Genomic DNA, 16,134 nt, shown 5'->3' on the forward strand with positions numbered 1-16,134 from the left:
AAACCCTGTCCTTCATGGTGGCCCGGCCCTTGCCAAGTGTTCTGAGGTGAAGCGCAACAGTGTTTTCCTAAAACACGCTTCTGAGAACAAGCCCCGAATCACCCCCACCTGGTCTCTTGCTTGGCATGGCCTGTTCCCCAGGTCCGCTGGGAACTGACCTCACTCCGTTCTTGGTGACATCTGCTGCTCCAGTCTATAAAAATTTGTGTTTGGACTTAACATCAGGAAACATGGGTTCTTTCCTCCTATAAACCTGTACACCTGCCTTGGAGCCCCATCAAAGGACACGTGAGCGGGGCTGGGCAGGACCCCTGGTCCCTGACTGGCCATTCCACCTGGAGTTCTTTCATGCATTTCCTGGGATCCCAAAGGTTTAGTGTTCCAGAATCCAAACTAAGGGTGGCCCCTGACGGGAGTGGCATCCCACCACAGGACAGCTCCGTGTCAGTCACCACCTCCCTTAGCAGGGATGCACGGATCAGCTCTGCAGGGGTCTGTCTGCGTGTTCACTGGCGTCTTCCAAGTGCCTAGGAAGAGCTGCCCGAGGGAGCCTCCTAAGTGTTTGTTGGATGAATTAATGGAGGACCGCTGGCTGGATGGCGGAGAGGCTGGAAAGAGGCCCTGGGAATGCAGAAGAGGAGCCCCCTGCAGAACCGTCCGTGGGGAGGCCCCAGTCATCCCAGCTGAGCTGCAGTTTCAGGACATGAGTATTACTGTCCACTTAAGTCATGGCTCTCCATAGGCATGTGATGAGCAACAAGGGACAATGTGATTGCTATGCTTTTCCACCAAAACTCCCTTTTGGTGACTTTTAAATTATCCAGAGATGTCAAACTGCCCAATAAAAAGATAATCTTTGCCTCCGCTGACCTTGTACCAGGCATTTGCAATTTACCTCTGAATTAGCGGCTGAGGCTGCATGAGCGCGTCTGATCATTTGGAATCAACAGAGACCTTGTTCTTTGCTGGAGCATTTTCAGGACTGGGAAGCAGAGCTGAAAACAAAGTGAGACCATTTCAGGCTGGACTGTTACCCAAAAGGTGACCTGGTTCTTTCACGGAGATGGCCTGGGGAGTGGAGAATTAGGAGTCAGCCTCACTGACCAGTGGATCCATTTCCTGCACCCAGTTAAGATGGATTTGTTGAGGGCCACTCACCGAGACCTTGCCTCACCCGGCCACGCCAGCCTGAGGTGGGACTTGGTGCAGGTCGGAGACCAACTGCCCTGGTGGAAGCGAGGTAGAGAGCTGGCGAGGACCACAGTTCTTTGGGTCAATTCCTTTGGGGTGTAAAGGAGTCTGGGTGGAAGGTGGCTTAGCCTAAGCCACAGGGAGGTGGGGACCACCCGAAGACACCTAGTCCTCTGATGTTGACTTTGCCCTCAGTGTTTTCTGTGGTCAAACGCTGTGTGTGTGTGTGTGTTGCAGTCATGAACCGAAGCACAAAAGACGCACGAGACATTGTGGTCATACGTCTGGTGTTGCACTTTGGAGCCAAACCTTGCGGTGGTAAATAAATAATTTCCAACAGGGTGAGCAGCCCGTGTTCCTCCTTTTCTTTTTCTTTTACTTAGTATTTTAGGCATGCAGGAAGCCCTCACAAACCACTGCCGAGTGTAGTACAAATTAACAACCACAGCCGAAGTCCCCTTGGGTGCCCTTTGTGCAGGAGATTAGGATCCTGAACTTGGCTTCGTTATCCCAGGCATTCCTTTATCATTTTTGCTACGTGCACCTGTAAATCCCAAGCACTATACTTTGTTTTTAAAGCCTTTTAAAATTGCATTGCACAATTTTTGCTCGACACTGAAATTTTGAGCTTCATCTCTACAGGTGTATGTGTTGTTCTAGTCATTTCTTTTTCACTGCTATATAATGTTCCAGCACATGGATATACCACAGCCCATTCTTCTGTTGATGTACATTCAGATACTTACCCTTTATTCATTCATTTCCTTTTTTTCTTTCTTTCATTCCTTCCTCCTTCCCTTTCTCACTGTCCCCACCCCGCCCCTTCCATCTTTCTCTTTCTCTTACAGGAAATGTTGTTATGAACGTTCCCATGATTTCTCCTGTGCACTTACACAAGTTTCTTTAAGAAACCTAGGAGTGATTGGCTTGCTATGACAGAGTACTCCTGTGTGTGCATGTATGTGTGTGTGCGTTTCCTCCTTTTTTAACATCCTCGGAAGAAATACTTCATCAATGGGGTCAGAGCAGCGTCCAGGGTACCCTTGAGCTTCGGGTAGTGGGCAGACAAAGGGGACTCCTGGATCCTGCCACCCTGGGCCCTCAGGTGGCCCCTGCAGCCCTGGCCTCTAGAACAAGAGGCCCTGCACTAGGTGAGGGGCAGAAGCTGGACTTCAAAGTCAGGAGGAATCAGCCCCAGGACTTGCAATTAGAATCGAAGGCTCTTGAATGGGTAGACGATTTACGAGGCGGTGGGATGCCTGACTCTCCATATCTGCGCATGTCACTCCTTGGTTTACATGACAGACAGGTAGCATAGCTTACAACTAGGACCTTCACTTTCATAATAAAATCGGGTAAGATGTGGATTTTATCCCAGGTAGTCAAATACATAAACTGTGTTCCCAGCTAATCATAAATGTGGCCCACTGCGCACCGGCTAATATTTAGGAGTCTGGATTTATATAAAAGAAAACTGGAAGAGGGAAGATTTGTCAATCACTACCTTCCTACAGGGGTCCCTCTGACGTTCCTGAAACGGCACACCTGACCCTGTGTAAAACACGGAGCCCTGCGTTAGGAGCCAAGGACCTGCACCCACCTGACTCTGTCCCTGGCCACCGTCGCGCCCTGGGAAAGTCACTTGCCTCTGGGCCTCAGATTCTGCATTTGTAAAGTGAATTTTGATCAAGCCACCATGAGGCCCCTTCTGGCTCCACCCTTTGTGACTCCGTATCCAGATGGACAAACCCACTTCTCCACATATCCTGGCCTCCATCTCCTGCCTGAACCCACCAAGGCCGTGTCCTGCGTGCTGCCCCCAGCCCCCAGCTCTTCCTGCCTGCCGGCCACCCACCCACCTGAGGCTCTGAAGCAGCCTCTTCTCTTTTGCTTAATTGCTAATGGGGCCCTGGTAATTTTCCAGTCAAGAGTTTTGATTTTGGGGAGTCAGGCAGAAGCACCTCCATTTTGAGAGATCTTGAGTGTCTGTTTTGCCTCATTCCTGGGCAGACACCTGGCAGACACAAAGCCACCTGGCAGAGACAAAGCCACGAGATATACAAGGCCAGGGAGGGAGGGCTTCCTGCTGGAAAACTGCCCCCACGCTCCGTTTCGCCCTCTCCTGCGGGTGAGCTGGCACAGGTGGCCCCTAGCAGGGACCTGAGCAGCTTCCCACGCCAGAGATGGGGGCGCCCACCTGAGAGGAGGAGATAGGAAGCTGGTCTTGATCCTGGATGTCAGGCATTGCCATGGAAACCAGCCCAGTAGTGACCACCATGTGATTGGAGCCCAACGGTGGCTTATTCCCCTGGGAAGAGATGCTGCTCTGGACGTGCCGAGCGCGTCTCCTGCACACCTAACCAGTTCTCTTGGATCCACCTAAGGGTAGACTCGCGTGACAGCGAGCGTGGGGTGTGTGTGTGTGCACGTGCGTCCTTGCTTGAGCACCCAGAGGGGCTACATGCTCTCAGGGATGCAAAGACCGGGTTGGGCCTCCTGGGCCCTGACGTCATTCCTGAGAGGACAGGATGACATGGACACTTGCGGCTCCTCCTCCTTTGGCACCCCCCCCAAGACATCCTCCCTCAGTGGGCGGGACAGTGCAGAGCTGAGGGGGCTCATGGGACGTTTGCCCTGAACCCCAAGAGCGGTGGGAAGCCACTGGAGGGTGCTAGCAGAGAGGATGCCATTGACTGGAGTCCTGCTTTAGAAAGATCATTCTAGAAGCTGTGGCGTGGCACCCTCAGGTCTTCAGCAGCCAGCCAGCCTCCTGAGGCTTCCCTCCGGGGTGAACTCAACTCATTCTGGGGACTTTGGAGAGGAGTTGGGGAGACGAGGGAAGGAGGAGAGGGGCCAGATCCTCCAAGGTGCCCTGGGGAGATGGACTTCATGGCCCAGTACTGACAGGGGTCTGTCCTCCTCCCTTGGTTCCCGCAGATGGACTCACCAACACATTCCAGAAATGGTCACGAAGGTGGATCAGACCTGGGCAGCCTGGAGAGGGCGGCAACCCTGGTCCACCTGGGCGGGTTAGTGGACAGCTGGGCCCCTTGGCTCCGACGTCCCCTCGTCCTCTTTTGGGAAGAAGAGAACTAGAACATTCCATGGGGACTCTGAAGCCGCTTTCACAAGAAGCCTCTGCAGGACCAACAGGGTGGGGGGACCTTCCAGGGTCAGAGGAAAACAGACGCCAAGAAGGAATGAGGAGGAAGGGAGAGGAGACAGAGGAGGCAGAGGAGGCAGAGGAGGGAGAGGAGACAGAGGAGGCAGAGGAGGCAGAGGAGGGAGAGGAGACAGAGGAGGCAGAGGAGGCAGGAGGGAGAGGAGACAGGGGAGGCAGAGGAGGCAGAGGAGGGAGAGGAGGGAGAGGAGGGAGAGGAGGCAGAGGAGGGAGAGGAGGGAGAGGAGGGAGAGGAGGCAGAGGAGGCAGAGGAGGGAGAGGAGGGAGAGGAGGCAGAGGAGGGAGAGGAGGGAGAGGAGGGAGAGGAGGGAGAGGAGGGGGAGGAGGGAGAGGAGACAGGGGAGGCAGAGGAGGCAGAGGAGGGAGAGGAGGGAGAGGAGGGAGAGGAGGCAGAGGAGGGAGAGGAGGGAGAGGAGGGAGAGGAGGCAGAGGAGGGAGAGGAGGCAGAGGAGGCAGGGGAGGGAGAGGAGGGAGAGGAGGGAGAGGAGGGAGAGGAGGGGGAGGAGGGAGAGGAGGGAGAGGAGGCAGAGGAGGGAGAGGAGGGAGAGGAGGCAGAGGAGGGAGAGGAGGGAGAGGAGGGAGAGGAGGGAGAGGAGGCAGAGGAGGGAGAGGAGGGAGAGGAGGGAGAGGAGGCAGAGGAGGGAGAGGAGGCAGAGGAGGGAGAGGAGGCAGAGGAGGGAGAGGAGGCAGAGGAGGGAAGGCCTCTGACGGGCAGGAGGGGGAGCTGGAGCAGGAGGGCCCGGCGTCCCCAGAGGACAACTGGAAGCACAGAGCCCGTGTCTTTACTGGGTTTACTCCCACCCTCCCCTAAAAGCCTCTGGGTGGAACACCACCTGTCACCCACCCCCACGCCAGTGCCACCCCAGAGGCACATGTCTGAGGAGAGACCCCTCCCCCAGGACCAGGCCTGCGGTGGAGAATCACGCAGGCCTCGGAGGGCAAACCGAGGCCTCCGTCTATCTGCACGATTACCTATGTGTTTCCTCAGAGCGTCTCGTGTGCCATGAATGTGTGTGTTTTAAGTGGTTTTGGTCACATCTCCTTTGGCCTTGCCAGTGGGAGAGGCAGGCAGGTTACCTGCTAGCGGTGAACTCCAGTGGCAGAGAGTGACTTACTGTCCAAAGGCGCTGAGGAGGCCTCGTCTAGTTCCTTCCAACCCGGCAGCAGGCAGGCTTCCTCATGGACACCTGAGCCCTTATGATGGGGACCGTTCCCAATTATACAGAAGACTGGGTGGAGGCAGGGAGGCCGGGATGCGGCCTGCATGAGTAAATTTAAGTGCTTTTATTAACAATCATCTTACATTACAAGGATAATATGACAAAAGGAAAGTTTCTGCATACATATTCTGAGAAACCAACGTAGCTCTATTTGTATCCAGTGTTCTAGGCCCCGGCACACAGGTACTATAAAGCATAGTCTGCGAATAATAACATCGAGAGGGTTTTTTTTTTAAAGAAAGAAAGTATTAACATATTAATATGTATGTGATAATAGACTCCTAGATATCTCCCCCACCCCACTTTACGTTCCCTCTGGGATTGAAATGACATCGGTTCAGCAGCGTGGGGTGAAGAGGAGGAGAGAGAGGGGCTGAAACAGATGGAATCAGACGCTGGGGCTGCTGGTTCTTCCCCAGAGGAAAGCGAAGACCCAGGGGGCCCGAGGGCGGCCTGGCCTGGGTCTCCTGTGAGCAGTATTGTCACCGGCTGTCCTCCTCCGTGCGGAGGCTGGTCCCCTTGATGCCCCGTGGCCCGCTCTCTCTCTCTCTGAGGTACAGTGCATTGTGGGATTGCTACCGGGGATGCCCATTCCCTGGCCGTGGGTGGACCCACTGGAGAGGGAGGACGGCTCGGGCCAGGCCTGGACTCTCTTGGCCAGGCACTGGAGAGGGTTCTGAGACCCGGTTGGCAGCTAGTGTGCCTCAAGGCGTGGGCACTGGCAGGGCAGCCCCGGGCCTGGCCGAGGTCCAGGGTGGCTCTGCTGGAGACTGAGGTATGCTGGTGGGGTGGTGAGGAAGAGTGGGCGCGGCCAGGGGGCGTGGTCGGAAGGAGGTGCCTGTGTGGGGCCGGGAGGCAGAGGCCGGTCTGGAGAGGGGCAGTCATGCCACCAGCCCCTCCCCCCACTCGAGGGGCAAACTGGAAGCAAAGGGCTCCTGACGCCTGTCGCAGTCACACGAATCTCCGCCAAGCTGCCGGGTGCACCAGGGCCCCTCTGGTTCCCTGATGCCCCTACCCAACTCCTGGTGGGAGCTGGGGACAAGCTGAGAGTGGCACCCTGCCCACAGAAAGTGCATGGGCCTGGGTCCCCGCTCAGCCTCTGCCTTGAGCCACAGAAGCAGAACAGTGTGTGTGAACGAAGAAGCCCGCCTGTTACCGCGGCGGGGAGGGGCGCGCTCGGTGCAGGAGGAGGGGACCGCGTCGTCCTGAGTACAGCGGGCGGGGCAGCTGCGCAGAGCGGACGGGACCGAGCCCTGCTTCTGAACTCCAGTGGCCACTGCACTAATGAGAGTGTGGCTGCGTCTCTCCCGCCGTTCCCTGTTGGCAGATGCCCTCCGCTCTGGCCAGAAAGCCTCGGGGTGGAGGGTAGCCTGCCTGGAGATGCTGCGCTGCCCACGCCACCTCCCGCTTCCCTGCAGACGCGAGGCCTGACGCGGCCAGGCGCTCCCGACGGCTGCTCTTCAGAGCCTGGCCTCTAGGGGGCAGCAGAGGCCGCCAGCGGCAGCACCTCTCCTGAGCGCCCTGCACCTTTCCTATTGCTGCCCACGGTGCCCACTCCTGGTGAGGGAGAGTCGTGGGGAGTTTGTGCAGTGGTCCCTTCAACAGGGTCAGCGACCACACCCTATTGCATTGCCAAGCATCAGTGACCACCTAAGCACAGGCTTGTGGTGGGGGGGTAGGGGCACACCAGCTGGAGCTCAGGGGGTGGTGTCTCCTTCCAAACTCGGACCAAGGGCCCCAGGGCCAGCAAAGGCTGCCCACTGAGATTACCCGCCACCCTCCTCCAGGGACCTGCCTCTCCCTTGGCACAACACATTGACAGGCTTCCCCATTGCTTTTCCAGCTCGATAGACTCTATTTTTATATCTATTTAAAACATAGAAATGTATAAATATATAGGATATTATTTATAGCTATATAGACGTGATTTAATCTTACTCTGTGTAGACGCCCTGTAGCTGTCCATATATACAATGTACATGTTGTAACACAGTATTGTACACCGCACACACCCCCTTCCATGCAGGCCTCCGGGAGGCTGGATTGCATAGGTATTTCCAGGGCGATACCACTTAAAGGGATGGAGGGGAGAGAGTGCCAACTGGAAGAGGAGGACCGTACCATTTTTCTCCCCAAAGGGCACTTTTTCTTCCTCTGGCTTACATGCAAAGCTGACCTCAAAGGCTCCTTGAAATCACAGCTTCATCCACTCAACTGAGGCACCCCGACCAACAAGGGCAAGAGAAGGGCCTCCTTCCAAGCAGGAAAAGGGCTTTGCTCATCTCTTGACAAACCTTCTAGAACCCAGTAAGGTGTCTGAACTCCACTGCCTCGGGCACCCTCCTTTCTTGCCTCAGAGGCCTGGCCTGTCTGCTTTGGCCATCCCAGTCCAGCCCGGCTAGGCTGCTTCTTAAAGGGACCTGAGGGCGTGCCTAAGTGCCAGTGAGACTTTTGACCTTCTGCCAAAATGGGATGCGTGGACCAAGAAGCACAAATTCCATTTGGAAGTGAACCCATAAGACCATAAGCCAAGAGCACACCTCCATACAGAAGCCCCATGCCTAGAGCAGCCGGAGGAGAACGGAAGAGGGTGGGTCTCCATGGGGCTACCCTTGGAGCCCATCAGGGTGCCAGCCCGAGGCCAGGCTGGGCCAAATCTGTGTCCACTTCCTCCTCTCCACGACCGTGTTCGTCCTTCCCCAGGCTTCCCCCATTACTTCTTGGTGTCGCCTCCAAACAAATGGAAAATATTTCAACATTGCTTTCAGTAATTACAAAGTCCTTTCTCCAAATTAAAGGGCTCGCACAAGCAAGTCGAGAAGAGGGGCCTCAGCAAGACAAGTGGACGTGGAAACATGGGGCGGGGCAGAGGGCAGAGACCCCCAAGCACCACAGACTCAAGGACCCAGCACTGAACTTGGCCAGCCAGGTCCCGGAGCTTGATCCTGCTCTCATTCCCAATGAGGCTGGAGAAACAAGGATGTGCCCAGCACCGCAAGGTGTCGCAGGCAGTCATTAAAAAATAAAAAGAAAGGGGCCCAAAAGGCTGCTGCTTCGGTGGGCTCTCCTGTCCCAGCAGGCAGCGCTGCCTGGGCTCTCTGACCCGGCAGGAGTTGCGGGCAGGGCCTGTTTCACAGACACTAAGGAAGAGCAGATCCTTTAAATCACGAGGGCTGTGGCCCCAGGCTGTGCAGAGCAACTACCTGGCACATTGGGTCACCAACCTGGGCCTCAGTCTTGACCTCACTGTCCACTCTCTTCATGAGCCAAAGAAAACCTCCAACTGGCCACCCAGGGAGGACAAGTCTCAGCTCTAGACACACACTTCCTTCTATGTCTGTGGAGGTCACTCCTGAGCCAGGGCTGAGTTAAACGGCCCCATCTCATCTGCAGTCACCACATCTGGGAGGCCGGGGCCACCTGTCCACAGTTTTCATACCTAGTCAAGGTTTTGAGCTAGTAAAGCATGTGGCTCCCTGCGCCAGACCCTGAGCGTCCCCTCCACTGAGCCCTTCTCAAGGAGGAGAGAAGGGGACAGGCTAGGACAGAAGCCACACTAATCTTAAGCGGCGTTCCCTGAGCCTCCCAGGGAGCCTTCAGACTGAGAAAAGACCCCATGCAGATTGCAGTGGCGTGTTCCCAAGTCGTTCCCTGTTTCCCCCCGTCCCAAGGCACGGAGCCTAGAGTGTCTGCCGCAGTCCAGGCTCAGCTGAATTGGCAGAAGCCGCCAGTGCCCAAGTTTGAGGGGCCCCTGACGGACTTAAGACCACCTAGGAGTCCAGCTGCTCAGAGCCCCAAGCCACTACAGGGCGTGACCTCCTAGGGCCAAGTACTGCCAGCGGCAGCGAGGCTGGTCACTGCTCCTAGCTCTCAGCAGATTCAGGGTAGGCACTGGCCAGGGCTGGAGGGATCTCGTCCCCGAGCTGAAGACTGGAGCTCATTCATCTTGGCCTCGGGCCCTTGCAGGGAAAGAGCCACCGCCCTGACTAGGGCTCAGACAGACACTGGTTCTCTCCTGTTTTCACAGGAGTGGTCTGACCCTCCCTGAGAGGGTCCCCGTGCAGCGGGCGAGGAAGCTCAGAGGGGAAGGAGGGGTAAGGCCACTGTTGGCGAGAGGAGAGGAGCCCCCCACTGTTCCTGCCCCGTGCCTGAGGCCACCTTGCCAACCAGCCCTGCTCTCGCCACCTCGGTCTCTGCCATGTTCGGTGACATTCCCCAGACAGTGGTCTGTGTGCCCGAGGGGACCAGAAGTCCCCAGGCAGGAGTGGGGAATGAGGGACCTTGTGCTTTGCAACAGAATCCCACTTGGCCTTGACGGTGACCCCAGTTAGGGGTTACCCAGTTAGGGGTCCAGCTCAGGGCGGGCAGGTGGAACCAGGCTGGGAATTTCAAGCATCCAAAGGGGCTTTGGGCCTTTCCTGCTCTCTCCTTGCTCAGAGGAGGGTGGGGAGGCGCGTGCGCGTTGGGGGCGGGGTGGTCACCAGGCGGGGGTGCATTGATTGTTGAAGAAGGCAGCATAGGAGGCCTGGCAGTGGGACAGTTGGAGGAACCCAGTTTTGTTTTCTGGTTTTTTGTTTTAACATGCTACATACATCACCATTGAAAACAAACAAAAACATTTCAAAAATAATATATAATATATATATATATATATATTTATAATGAAAAGCTATTGACTAGCAGCAATGATTCTAAAGTTATCTTAGCACCAAGACCATGGGGTGAGAGGAAGGATCTGTGAGGACAAGGACTGGCGGGACCAGGAAGGGGCGGCGACGTTCAGTGTTGCTGACGTTTCCACTGTGGTTCTCCATACGGTGGCACCAGGCCGCAGAGACCAGACACACCAAGAAGGAGGGAAGCCACCAGTGTTAGCAAGTCTCAGCCACACAGGCCAAGGGCTCGGGGCCTCACCTGCGGCCCCAGCTCAACACCCTGCACCGGCGGGGAGAAGACAGCTGACTCGAACGCATTGTCCAGATCCTCCTCCCTCCCCAGGGTGGCCTGCATCCACCTTATAGGATCTCTGCATATAAAACATACAAACCAGATGTAGAAACATGAACAGAAGTTTTAACAGCTCACGCACATATTTGAAAACTCCCTTGCGAGGTATACTGGTAGTTAAATGACCGAAAGAGCGTGGGTCAGACTCCTCTAGCTTAAACCGCTGCTTGCCCAGGGAGTAGGCAAGTGGCCATTTCTAAAGCTTATATTGTGGTTGTGGTGTGTGTGTGTGTGTGTGTGTGTGTGTGTGTGTGTCTAAGTTGATGCCTTGAGAATCTGGTCCCACTTCCTGTTTGCTCCTTTTCTTTGGGACATCTCTACCCTGTTCACAAAAAGGAAGCTCACAGGCACAGCTACACTGCCCAGGCTCCCGCCACCTTCCTGCCAGGCTGTGCAGCAGCGGACAGCCCAGACGACCTCTCTAAGGACTCTCGTTTGAGTGATGCACAACCCAGGGCACAACTTGGACTGACAGCTCCGCTCCTTAATGACACAGCAGGTGCTTGGTTATAAAGGAAAACAGAATACCCCAACACAGTACATGATTATAAAGACAGAGTATAAATAATTCATGTCGCTCGAATATATACTTTTCATTTTACTTGTTTTTAGCCAAAAATCGCTGCCCTGTTGGGGTCTGGATTTGTTGGCTTTTCGTCTCCCCAGAAGCCCTGGATCTGACTGGAATTCTACCACGTTATCCTCCACCACGTATAAACGGGAATGCCGAAAGCCACCTCTCCTCCTGCCCCTGGACGGCAAGCTTGGTCACAAGGCCATTCTGCCTTCCATAGAACAGGTAACATCTTCCAATCCAGGGGCCCAGAAGGAGACGTGCACTACCAGGGACAGGAGGGGGACGGGCTGCAGTGGGTTCACAGTTTGACAAACACCTATGTTTGTGGGACGGTGAAGGAAATGAGTTAAAAATCCATCAGGCTGAAGTAGGGTTGGGGAGGAGGACACCCCAACCCACACCACGGAAATCGGAGACCCGATTCAGCCGAACCAGAATGTCAACGAAGAAGCCAAGAACCCCCCCCATCCCACCCTACCATTAAACCCAACAGAATAAAGGTGAGAACATAAACCCCAACCCAGCTGCTCCCTCCACCCCAAATGGAAACAGAAACAGAAGGAGCTACCTAGAGGTGATGACAGAGACCCGTCATTCTAGCTTATGCGGTTGGTGACCGGGCGGGAACACGCGTGGCCAGCACATGCTTCTGCAGTGGAATGAGTCACCACGGAGGTTAAAGCTGCCAAGTGTGTGGACAAGAGTCGGTTTCCGACCTTATTCCTTTCTGAGAGCTCCCAGTCGCTTCGGGTGGATGTGTCCCCTTGGTTTTTAAAAATTTTTCAGTGTGGGTTTTATATATATATATATATATATATATATATATACATATACATATATATATATAATATAATATAATATAATATATATTTATATAATATATCAAAGCTTATGAGTATAGATTAAAAAAATAGTCAACCGCTTAGTGACCTCTGCAGCGCCGCCTACATGTCTGGGTAGAACTCTGGCCCGGGGTCCGCGGCCTGCAGCACCGGCTTCTGCTCCAGGGCCGACATCCTGCTGAGGACCTCGGCGGACAGCGCGTAGCTGTTGCCCGACTTCTCCTCGAACCAGCTGTCCAGGGCTCGCTTGGCGTCGAAGTTGGCGATGGGCGGGCCGTTGACGGCGATGGTCAGCAGGTCGCTCAGCTGCTCCAGGGTCAGGCGGGAGCGGTGATTTTTGCGGACCCTCTGGAGGGCGCTGCGGCCTTTCTCGCAGCACGCGGTGGACGTGGGGAGGACTTTGAGGACCTGGATGATCTTGTTCAGGAGCGGGAACCTCTGCTTGTACTTGCAGATGTGGCTGATCAGATCTTTGAAGCCATTTTTGGTGTAGTAGTCGGCCTTGAGCTCACGCCACTCCGTCAGCAGGCTCCCTCGGGGGTCCAGCCCTTCCTTGCAGACGTCCCGGGAGAAGGTGGGGATGGCCTCCAGGTGGTCAAATATCTGCACCATGTCCTCCCTGCCGTAGCTGACCAGCTCCTCGCTGCTCCTGGGCCAGGTGGCCAGGTCAAACACCTGACAGGCCTTCACGAAGATCCGGCTGCGGGAGTCGAACCTCTGTGCCAGGATGACCTGGGTTTTCTGGCAGATCTTCTCCCGGATGGACTGGAATTTGGCCTCCGCCACCCTGAGGTTCTTCATGGCGATCCCGTTGAAGCTCTCCCGGAAGTTCTCCTCAAATTCCTGCAGGTACTCCCCTGGGGAATCGGCCAGCCGGCTGATCTCCTGGATGGCCTCCTCGATCTTGTCGTCCACCTGGGACACCAGGAGGTACTCACCCTGGAAGACGTAGGCCAGGCGCGAGAGGACGGCGATTACGTCCAGCAGGAAGTAGATGAGCTTGACCGACTGGTAGTCCATGAGGAACTGCAGCAGGGCCAGCGCGATGGCCGAGGCATCCGCCCGCTGCGTCTGGCTGCTGACATCCTTGAGGTGGGCCACCACCTCCAGGTAATCCTTGATGAGGGCGTTGAGGACGTTCTGCTCACCGATGACCCAGCGCACGGCCCGGATGTCCCCCAGGAACTCGGTCTCCTCGCAGAGGGTGGCGGCCGTGGAGCGCAGCTCACACATGAGGCGCGGGGAGTAGCGGTAGAAGCTCAGCAGCTGCTTCAGGTTGTTCTCCAGCTCCTCCAGGCAGGGCAGCTCCTTCCCGCTGAGGGCGTCCAGGACCTCCAGGTGGGGCCGGTGCACCATGAAGGGCAGGCAGAGCAGCCAGGGCAGCGTCTTGCGGATGGTCATGAACATGCTGGCCCGCAGGCTGGCCGTGATGTTGGCGCCGTCCACGCCCAAGCCCACGGTCGGCTTCTCATCCTGCAGCCGGATGCCCAGGGTGGTGAAGGCGCGGTCCAGCGCCTGGAGATAGCTCTCCGTGCTGGAGAACCCCAGCTCCTGCAGGGACAGGAACTCCGTGGCCGGGGGCCCGTCGCTGCTGGTGTACTGGACGTACACGGCCACTGTGTCGGCCAGCAGGTCATCGCTCTGTCCGTCCAAGATGATGCTCAGGCAAGGCGACTGGCGGATGCGCTCCACCAGGTCCTCCCGCAGCGCCCGGGCGATGTGGTGGATGAGGATCTGGCAGTCTCCCTCGTTCATGTACTGGTCCACCACCTTGAGCTCGCACTTCCTCAGCAGCTCGGCCAGGGGCCGGAAGTCCAGGTAGGGCCTGCCCTCCAGGGCCAGGTGGTAGGCGGTGTTGAGGAGCAGGGTCATGTTGCGGCACATCTCCTCCGTCTTCTCGGGGTGCATGCGCAGCTTGTACAGCTGCAGACACTTCTTGTGCAGGTTGCTCTGGCTGTGCAGCTTGATGGTGTGGATCTTGAACTGCTTGGAGCCGATGATGAAGGCCGAGGTGCGCGAGGACTGCACGGTGTACTGGCGGCAGACGTGGCACCACATCTCGTTGAGGGTCGGGGAGTACCGCAGGAACCAGAACTTCTTCAGCCACTCCTGCTTGAAGCGCCGGATTCGGCGTCCAGTGGCCGAGGACATCTTAGACGGCTCGTCGGTCGTGGGCATCATATCGTTGGAGACGGATTCGTCTGCTGAGTCGACCTCCTGGTCATCGTCCTCCATGATGGCGGGGCCAGAGACCATGCTTTCTGAGGCTGGAAGATAAATGTGAAAGAAACATTTACGCCCTGTGGAAAGAACATCGATTTTCTCCAAACGAACGGGAAACACTGCCTTAAAGGGAGAGCGCGCTGCAGCCTGTGGTGGATGGAACCCCAGCCAGGAATTCATTTCCAAGACTCCTGTTCTCCACATGAGACTTTTCCTCTTTGTGGACAGTCCATGGTGGCCTCTGGTCACCGCCCACCGTGTTCCAGGCTGCCTGCCCTCACCACCCCCTGTGGGTGCTCCGGAGATCGCAATGTTCCACATCGGCTGGAAAGACAAACTGGAGGAGCAGAACCGATGGAGGTGCACCAGACATCCCCAGGTCACACGCGGAAGGCCGGGGCTACTGAGGCCAGAGGAGCCGTGCCGCCTTGGAATGAGGAGCTGGGCCATGGCCCCAGGGGACTTTGGGGTCAGAATGCACTTGAGCTCAGACGCATGCTTGAGTAACTGCACCACCTCACTTGGAACTAAGGGGTGTGGCTAGGGGAGGAGGTGCCCGTGCACAGCCCAGCCCCGCCGCAGAGGTGCACTGATAACCCACCCCGGGTCTCGACTAGCTCCCCGAGATCCGAGCACCAGCATGGAAGGACAAAGCCATGCAGCCAGGTGCCCTGGGCCCTAAGTCCCCTCCTCTGAAGGCTCTTGGTGGGGAGCTAGGACCATGTGGGGCAGGACAGACCTGACAGAAGACAAGGATATGTTTCAGATTGAGTCTGGGGAGCCGAGAGGGCTTCCCAGGACACCCTGCTGGGGCATGGGGACAGAGTCGGGCTTTGGGGTGAGACACCAGAGAAAGGAATGGGTGAAGAACACAGACACACCCCTCCTGCAGCAGAACTTCTTTTATTGACGGGGAGGACACAAGGCAGCATGGAAGCATCCCACCAGAGCCGCGAGCAGCCCTGCCGTGGACCCCTGAGGAGAGGCGCCTCAGGTCCCCCAGGAGGCGGCTCCGACGGAGGCCCACAGGCCGCCCTCCTCACAGCCCCCGTGCGCTCTTCCCTCCGGCAATAACCGCATCCACAGCCACTTACCTGTGGGGTCAGAGAACTCTGGGAGCTCCAGTACCTGCGGAGGCAGAACAGGGGGCTCTGGAAGCTTCCCAGACTTAAGCATGTCTAATTCTGCCTGAAGCTCCCGGACCTTCTTCTTTAGGCGAATACAGTTAGGGCAGAAGGAGGTGGTGGGCAGCTCATGGGCGTCGGACGCCAGGGAGGCCTCGGCGGGGCTGTCCGCCTTGAATGACGAAGGCTCCTCTTCTTCTTCCTCCAGCGGGCCTAGATCCTTGGCAACCCCTTGGGGGGTCTTCCAGTCCCCTTCCCCATGGGTCTGGCTGATGTTCTGAACGCCGTGGGTCATGGTGGTTGTACACCGACCATAGGCATCGTCCTGGTACTTGGGGACTTTCCTGATGACCAGTGAGGTGCTCAGCGCCAGCTGGTGGGCTTCCACCTTCGCAGACTCCAGAGAGGCCTCCAGCACATCCTTGAAAATGAGGTCGATCTTCTTCTTCTTGGCCTGGGGGTGCACATCCCCCTCATCAAAGCCACGCTTGTAGGGACTCTTGCCCTGTCTCAACACAGGGAGCTGAACAGGACCCCTCAGGTCTTCTGGGTTATTCAGAGCCTGCTCAGACTTCTCCCTCTGCAACCTCTTCTCTCCTAGGAAGGAAAACCAGGGTGTAAGGAAGTGGGGAAAATCCCCAAGTGGAGAAACCAACAGAAAGAAAGCAGAACTTCTGCAAGGGGTCAGCTGACACAGGAACAAGCCTTTTGGGACAGGCGTGATAAAAACCAAGTTGGTGGATGGTGGGCACTGGTCCTAGGACCCGCA

The 16,134-nt window shown here is 56.5% G+C and overlaps 1 protein-coding gene across 5 annotated transcripts in view; it reads right to left on the minus strand.

Annotated features, from left to right (window-relative positions):
• Positions 1-12,080: 12,080 nt before the first annotated feature.
• The window catches only part of Prdm11 (PR/SET domain 11), a 69,112-nt gene continuing 65,058 nt past the window's right edge, over positions 12,081-16,134 (minus strand). For 3 of the 5 annotated variants that reach the window (XM_047518370.1, XM_047518369.1, XM_047518368.1), the window contains exons 7-8: positions 15,336-15,962; positions 12,081-14,285 (exon numbers count right to left, since the gene is read on the minus strand). In XM_047518370.1, the coding sequence (XP_047374326.1) occupies positions 12,121-14,285; positions 15,336-15,962 (2,792 nt within the window). In that variant the 3' untranslated portion in view covers positions 12,081-12,120. Of the gene's footprint in view, positions 14,286-15,155; positions 15,963-16,134 lie in introns of those variants that run through there. The other 2 variants (XM_047518371.1, XM_047518373.1) reach the window with 2 other exon arrangements.

Source organism: Sciurus carolinensis, chromosome 11 (genome assembly GCF_902686445.1).
Source record: "Sciurus carolinensis chromosome 11, mSciCar1.2, whole genome shotgun sequence".
Taxonomy (NCBI): Eukaryota; Metazoa; Chordata; class Mammalia; order Rodentia; family Sciuridae; genus Sciurus; species Sciurus carolinensis.